The sequence below is a fragment of the Amia ocellicauda genome, chromosome 17 (assembly GCF_036373705.1).
Source record: "Amia ocellicauda isolate fAmiCal2 chromosome 17, fAmiCal2.hap1, whole genome shotgun sequence".
In the NCBI taxonomy this organism is placed as follows: domain Eukaryota; kingdom Metazoa; phylum Chordata; class Actinopteri; order Amiiformes; family Amiidae; genus Amia; species Amia ocellicauda.
In genome coordinates, this window is record NC_089866.1 from 8,627,970 (window position 1) to 8,636,189 (window position 8,220).

The 8,220-nt window shown below is 43.0% G+C and overlaps 1 protein-coding gene across 1 annotated transcript in view; it reads left to right on the forward strand.

The window, feature by feature from the left end:
- LOC136712977 (multidrug resistance-associated protein 1) overlaps positions 1-6,871 on the forward strand; it is a 29,865-nt gene extending 22,994 nt beyond the window's left edge. The window contains exons 19-31 of the mRNA XM_066689851.1: positions 210-393; positions 507-588; positions 829-946; positions 1,141-1,348; positions 1,737-2,047; positions 2,307-2,506; positions 2,763-2,889; positions 3,244-3,349; positions 3,466-3,608; positions 3,828-3,986; positions 4,330-4,496; positions 4,603-4,797; positions 5,057-6,871. Of these exons, the coding sequence (XP_066545948.1) occupies positions 210-393; positions 507-588; positions 829-946; positions 1,141-1,348; positions 1,737-2,047; positions 2,307-2,506; positions 2,763-2,889; positions 3,244-3,349; positions 3,466-3,608; positions 3,828-3,986; positions 4,330-4,496; positions 4,603-4,797; positions 5,057-5,165 (2,109 nt within the window). The 3' untranslated portion in view covers positions 5,166-6,871. The remainder of the gene's footprint in view (positions 1-209; positions 394-506; positions 589-828; positions 947-1,140; positions 1,349-1,736; positions 2,048-2,306; positions 2,507-2,762; positions 2,890-3,243; positions 3,350-3,465; positions 3,609-3,827; positions 3,987-4,329; positions 4,497-4,602; positions 4,798-5,056) is intronic.
- Positions 6,872-8,220: the final 1,349 nt, after the last annotated feature.

The following is an 8,220-nucleotide window of genomic DNA, read 5'->3' on the forward strand; positions in this document are numbered from 1 at the left end:
AAGCTTATTATCATAGTGGAATTTACCCCCCTATTGAAAAGTGCTGATAACATGCATTCTAATGTGAGGCCATAGACTGGAGAAGATTGGGAAACACTGATATATGGCATTTAAAATACTGCATGCCCTGTTATACAGTGTTAGAGGTATATGTTCTGTGTGTAAAAGATATTTTCTGGGCAGTGTTAATAAGATTGTCCTCTGTGCAGACACGTGTGCTGGTGACGCACGGGCTGAGCTTCCTGCCACAGGCCGACTTGATCCTGGTGCTGGTGGATGGAGAGATCACAGAGATGGGCTCCTACCTGGAGCTGCTTGGCCGCCATGGAGCCTTCGCCGACTTCATCGCCGCCTTCGCCAACAGCGACCGGAAGGAGAGTGCTACCCACAGAGGTGAGCTTCACTCATTGCACACTGCAATCTTCTGACCTCTACTGGGTACGCAGAGCTCATTTTGTAAATGGCAAATGGCAATGTTAACAGGCTGCCTGTGTGCTATGTTGCAGGCACCAGGAAGTCCTCTTCCAGGCTCAGTGTGACTGACTACATGCCCGTCTCCAGAGACCTCTCCCAGGAGCAGCTCATCAGGTAAGCACACGACAGCACATGAGTTTCTGCATGTTTTATAATACCAATGTTATATTTTGCCTTTAGAGGCTTCTCCTACACTCATGCACAAAATCCAAGCAGCATAAGGAACATTACATTTTTATCCCAAGAACAAGCACAGAAGCTTTTCCAAATAAGGAAACATTTCAAGAAGGTTTACTCTGTTCGACAGAGGTTTCTAACCTGTATTCCTGTTTCGCCAATCTTATTGTTTTTTAGTGGTGACACCGGGAGTCCCAGTCTACAGAATGTAGAGCCCAGGTCTGACACAGACCAGGACCAGGAACCAGAGGATGTTGGGAAACTGACTGATGTTGACAGAGCCCGTACTGGAAGGGTGAGTATCCACAGGCCTGACATAAACAGTTACACATTCTTTAGGTATGTAGACTGTATAGTTAAAACAATTACTGTTATGGCTTAACCTTATCAGGGACAAAGTTCTCCACTGTCTACCCAGCTTTATTTGCTTTGTTTTTGCCCCATGACCAGACTTTTACTGACTCTCTCAATGTCTGGTGATGATTACAGGTGAAACTGGAGATGTACATGGAGTATTTCAAGACCATCGGCCTGGCACTCATCCTGCCCATCATCTTCCTATATGCCTTCCAGCAGGCTGCCTCGCTCTCCTACAACTACTGGCTCAGCATGTGGGCTGACGACCCCATCGTCAATGGCACACAGCTCAACACCGACCTCAAACTGGGGGTATACGGGGTGCTGGGCTTTGCACAAGGTGAGTGACTTCATTGCCTTTCTGCTACTTTCTTTCTCACAATCAGCTCTGAGTTGTAGCTGAATCAGTTTCATCATCTTGATGGATAAAATATTAATTCATATAGGCCTTGAAATGCTTAGGCATAAATTGTTTATTTGTCTAATATGATCAGTAAAAGTGAACCAGTGAAGACAATTGTGCCTATGCCTTTATAGTTATCTTGACACACATCCAGATTTATGACAGAGAATGGATTTCCCTTTCAATCCCCGTACCCAAATATCAGACAGCAGTTATCACACCACAGTAGACTGATACAAAATCATATCCGAGTATAGTGACACTCTGAGCCTCGGATTAGGATAGAGATTAGGAATGACCTTACTATGTCGTCTGTGTGTTCCAGGGGTGGCAATCTTTGGCACCACAGTAGCAATCTCGGTGGGGGGGATCATTGCCTCCCGTCACCTGCACCAAGATCTCCTGAACAATGTGCTGCACTCCCACATGTCTTTCTTTGAGCGCACGCCCAGTGGCAACCTGCTCAACCGCTTCTCTAAGGAGGTGGACGCCATCGACTGCATGATTCCCGATGGCTTGAAGATGATGCTGGGCTACTTGTTCAAGCTACTGGAGGTCTGCATCATCGTGCTGCTGGCCACCCCCTTTGCCGCAGTTATCATCCTGCCCCTTACACTGTTCTACAGCTTCGTCCAGGTAGGCAGGGGGCACCGTCAGAGCCAGAGCAAAAGTGAACAAGAGAGAGAGAGGGAGGGAGTGAGGCAAAGGAACAATAGGGGAGGGAGTTGGAATTGAACATGATGCTCACAAGTTCAGTTTTTCTGCACCAAATAGCACCAAAATGAGATTCGAACACAGGGATCAAGAGGTGTACATCCGTCTACCACCATATATCTTGTTCAGATTCTGTATTACACTGTCTTGAGTTGACTGATGCCCCTTCTTCTCTTTGCAGAGTTTCTACGTGGCCACATCATGCCAGCTGCGCAGGTTGGAGTCGGTGAGCCGCTCACCCATCTACACCCACTTCAACGAGACAGTTCAAGGCGCCAGTGTCATCCGGGCCTTCGGGGAGCAGTCACGCTTCATCCTGCAGACCAACCACAGGGTCGACTACAACCAGACCTCCTACTTCCCCAGATTCGTGGCCACAAGGTTAGGCAAAACACCCATCTATCTTGCCCTTTAGAACTATAAGAGCACAGCATGCTACTAAATCCTATGTAAACAATGCAGCACATAAATCAGTATTCAGTAATTTGTGTACATTGAATCCTTACTGATAGAGAGGCCAAAATATAAAACCAACAGCCACCAAAAAAAAACTAAAATTATGGTATCGGATGGTGCAATTCAATGGTAACATTCCCTTGGCAAATACGATTACTCACGTCAACTGTGTATGTGGTAGGTGGCTGGCTGTAAACCTGGAGTTCCTGGGTAACATGCTGGTTCTGGCAGCGGCTATTCTGTCCGTGATGGGGAAAGGCACTCTCAGCCCTGGCATTGTCGGTCTGGCAGTATCCCACTCTCTACAGGTAAATAAAATCTCTCATGCATGGACACACACACAACCCTGTAGACTTGTATGACTTAATATTGGATTCAGCAATAAAACGGGTAAACTTACATGTACATCTAGGCTTACTCTGTTGCACCATAAATGTTTGAAGGAAAAAACGAAACAATTGCAAAGCCTTGTTCCTGGATCAGGTATTCTGCATGAACCACAGAACCCTTCCCATACACCTTAGGCAATTCATCCAATTTGAAAAGGACACTGCATAATGCCACTTACAAGAGAATACAGACAATCATTTTAACTTTGTTCTCCCTGAGCCCCAAATACATAATCTAGGGACGTGATGTGATGATGCTCTCCTCTATCACAGGTGACAGGAATCCTGAGCTGGATTGTGCGCTCCTGGACAGACGTGGAGAACAACATTGTGGCAGTGGAGCGCGTGAAAGAGTACACAGAGACCCCTAAAGAGGCAAGTCCTCTCTTGCATTACTGTTGAACATCAAAAGAATATGTCTCTTAAGGCTCTGCTCTGTCCTTTACACGCTTCTCTAACTTACTTACTTTAGTCTTACTTGTGTCTTCCAGGCAGCCTGGACAATGGAGAACAGCCCTCTGCCCCCTGCCTGGCCACAGACTGGCACCATTCAGTTCCAGGGGTACGGGCTGCAGTACCGAAAAGGCCTGGAATGGGCATTGAAGGGCATCACTTTGCAAATCAAGGAGCAGGAGAAGGTCAGGCTCTTAACTAATCATTTTAGTAGTCAGCTAATAGTAATATATGCATAAAAGACAGCTCCTATACAAAGTTTATAACACAGAGTTGGAACAGTTTGAACTGTATAGAGCTGCCACCTGTCTTTGTCAACTGCATTTGTCAGGATACTTGGTAGGACACATATTGTTAGTGACCTAAAGTGAATTTTAAGCACAACTGATTTGATGTCTCTGCAGGTTGGCATCGTGGGCAGGACAGGAGCTGGTAAATCTTCTCTGGCCCTCGGGATTTTCCGTATCTTGGAAGCTGCCAAGGGAGAGATCTATATAGACGGGGTCAACATTGCGGAGATTGGTCTGCATGAGCTGAGGTCAAGAATCACCATCATCCCACAGGTATTGTAACCCCCCCCCCCCAGAATTTGTGCACTGTGGACCCCTTATAGAGACTGGGGCCAGTTGTGATTATTGCCCTTCCAAACCCTCCAATGCTGGCACTTGTTCCTCTCATCCAGTGTTTTTAAAGATTAGCATTTGAGAATCAGCCAAACCTGACCAGATTTAATCCTAGCAAAACAATTTCCCTGTCCTCTTTTCCCATAATCTTCCATCACTTATGGTGCACTGTAAAGCCACAATTTTCTAATAGAACTCAAACTATCATTGATGTGCAAAGAACCATGTAACAATGTCTTGGGAATCCCTGTGTGCAGTGTGTCATGACTCCCCGTCTCTGCAGGACCCTGTGCTGTTCTCCGGCTCCCTGCGAATGAACCTGGACCCATTTGACTCCTACTCTGACGAGGAGGTGTGGACTGCTCTGGAGCTGGCCCACCTCAAGACCTTTGTCTCAGGGCTGCCAGACAAACTGGATCACGAGTGTTCGGAGGGAGGAGAGAACCTCAGGTACAGCCTGGGATGGGGGTCTCAGTACATCTTTCTTTCTGTATCTCACTTTCTCTCTAGATCAGTCTTCATCTGACTATGGCTTTCCCTCTCTATCTCTTTGCAGTCTGGGGCAGCGCCAGCTTGTTTGCTTGGCTCGGGCTCTCCTCCGCAAGACTAAGATCCTGGTTCTGGACGAGGCCACGGCGGCGGTCGACCTGGAGACGGACAACCTGATCCAGTCCACCATCCGCAGCCAGTTTGAGGAGTGTACCGTCCTGACCATCGCTCACCGCCTCAACACCATCATGGACTACACCCGGTACTGCCACCAGCCCAGCTTTATATTTATATAGTGCCCTGTATACATACAATGTATCAAGCCACTTTTAGACTGAAATCGAATTATACATTTTGTCCAACATAGCCAAATGTTGGTGGGAAACCAAAGTTTTTTGGAAAACAACAAAGAATTAAAAAAAAAATTATGGAATTGTCCAAGGTAATTCCATTCGCATTTCTGTCAAAATGCGTATCCGTTGTGTGGATGCTAATTATTACTATTCTTCCCCCTGGTGCAGGGTGATTGTGATGGACAAGGGCCAGATTGTGGAGATGGACACCCCAGCCAACCTCATCTCTAGCCGGGGCCACTTCTACAGAATGTGCCGGGAGGCTGGCCTGGCGTGACAGCCCCAGTGGGAGGGATCCTATGTGGGGATCTCCAAAACCGCTTAGCCCCCTCCATAGTACCCAGCCAAGAGACAGAGGTAGGGGGGGAGGAGCAGAGGAGAGGAGAGGTCATCAGAAGCAACAGAGCATCTTTTTTATGATGAAAAGAAAAATATTTTTACATAAAATGAGAAAAAAAAAAAAAAAAACTACACTCCTCTACCGTCTGTGATGTTCAAGGCTGTGACTTAAAATGGAGGAGAAAAAGTGGCGCACGCTGGTGCTCACAGAGGGAGGTACCGACCAAATGTCCAGCCTCCCTCTGATCTATAGAGATATAAGGGGATGTGGGAAAAGCTATAACTCTATATACTGGTGCTTTTGGAGGGAGGGGGTGGGAGGGTTGTGACTGGAGGGGTCTACTGTTGTAGCACACATTGTAAATAACTGTACATAAACTCTGATGCCATGCATCTCCAGAACTAAAACAGGGAGAGGAGAACTAGAAGTGAATGACATCAGATGCCAAAAATGTAAAATATGTATCCCAGGTTTCTGTTCAAATTCCTAAACGCGCATGAAAAAGCCCAATGTGTTTTGCGTAGACTGAGGATTTTGCCATGAAATGCAAGGTTTCTCTTCACTTACCCTGTTCAAAACAGGACGAACAAAGTCAGTCTGTATGAGCACATGACGTAAAAGGTTCATTCAAAGCCACTGCAGTACTGCTTTATAATAATCCCAGTATTAGGAGTAATGTAAGGAGGGGAACTGCACAATGAGCCAAGGAGGCGGCCCTCCAAGCACTCTGTGGTCTTCATTTATTTTTAAATTGGGCGTAAAGACATGGAACCTGGTCAATATGGGCCCGACCCTTGAATCCGGATTCAATTTTTGTTACATAATAAATTGTTTACTCCTCAGAAATTGCAAAACCAGAAAAAACAAACAAATAAAACCAGTTCTTCTTCAGCGCAATGGTTGCACACAGGGGCATTTATCCCATATCCACAGAATAGCCCACAGTCTTCCGCCCCCCTACCAGCTACCTTCCATGGGGGCTTTTCGGCAGCTTGGGAATTCTTTGTGTGTTTGTTTGTTTTTTCGCTATATAAAGTGGGCCGGATCTACATAGTATGCCAGACACACTTAGCTTCAAAAACCACACAGGCCATTAGAGAAGCACATGTCAATATTATCTTTTCTGCATTTCCAATCTGGGCCCGGGCTGCCAAACAGCTCAGTGGGTGAGGACAGTTATGCTCTCTTCCACTCACAAAGAAAACTTGCAAAGCAGCAACAAGAAAAAATATCTTCCCTACTGATATTAGAAGTGTCATTATCTTTTCAGTTTGCATTACTTAATGTATTTTACAGCTTTTCAGTGCAGCTTCCTATATGGAAAAGCACATTGTCGCCAAACTGTCAGTGTGTCATCTATTTGGTTTATGCCAGACTCCAAAAGAACAAACCGGAAAAAGAAATAAAAGTAAAGGAAAATATTCTATGCATTTTTTTTTTTTTTTAAAGACTGAATAATATTTTTGATGCAATATAATGAAATGTATATGTGCCTTGAAAATCTAATTGTAAAGATTGTCTTAAATATATTGTTATATTTATACTTTTTTTTATATTTAATCTGTTACTTTTGTTTGGGTATGCATATAAAGTTTGTACAATTTTGTATTTTTTGGAGGGGGGGAATAAAATGTGAAAACATTGCCACGGTTTGTTTATTTATATTAGATCTATAGTTACACAATGCGACTCTCATGGAGTCACCTGTAAGGCGTGGGTATGAAATCCCTTTTGTATCTAATATAGTTAAGCATTCATGGACAGGCAAAATGCAGAGTGCCAATGGGCTTGACACTATTCACTTAAGAAAAATGTATTTAATCCTACAATCCTCAATTTAAATTTTCTTTTTCAGTGCTGATTAAGAATACTATTCAAACTGTAATAATTATTCAACTGGATTTAAATCTGAACCCCCTAGAACCACGAAATGTAGAGTTGCCCATAAATGGAAAGAAGTAATTATTATACTGAGCTCCAAGACCTTTGCTAAACTGACATTGTTGCTTGAGTATCATATTTCAATACAATACAATTATGTTTGCCACATGTATCCATAATTGTGGAATGTTTTGAAAATATAAATATATATTTTAACAAGAGTGACTGAAAACAAAGTTATGAAATGTGTTTGACTCAGACACAAACCTCAGTAAACCACTCTGTAATGCCAGAAGGCTGGTAGGACTTCCTGTACTGCAGAACAAAACCTGCAGAATTAAAATCTAATTAGGAAAAGAATAATAAATAAAGCATTTAAACAAAATCGTCAAGGAAGATACATATATAAATTAGCATTGTCGAATTGCTCACAATAAATAATTAAATTCAGCAAAGGATTAACAGTCAATATGAATGTTAATACTTCCATTTTAAGGCTGATTTATATAAATACAGTAGTGGATTCCTTAGACAGACGGTTACAGTAACCAATGTGTTGTTTTCTAGTTATCTCAACAAGATTACACGATAATTGTTTTGGAAACAAACACTGCCATTGTTTTAGATTACCTCTTCCACTGACAATTACACTTGAGGCACGATACACCTATCAGGAACTAAAAACCCAATATTTTAATTGCACGACACCGCCAAGTGAATAACATTTAATATATTGAAGATGTTAAAAACAAAACCGTAGAACATGTTAGCGTTTACTATAAGAAAAAAGACAGCAACTTCAAGAAAAACTTGCATTACACAGCAGAGTCTGATATAATCATTAATTAACAGAACCCATAAAAAACAACTAAAAACATTTTCACTAACATTTTGAAGAAATAAGTATAAGTATCCCTTGTTCTTACCTTATAATAAAAATTAACTGTAAGGCAAGTTTTCCCGTGCAGCCTATTCATGGTCATTTCTCGATGACAATGAATATTTCACAAAATGTTGTAGTTTCAATCAATTGTACAGCTCCTTAGTACAATGTAATTCTCAAAAAGTGGTAATGAACATTACAAATACCGACTCCCTTGCATTTTTCGGA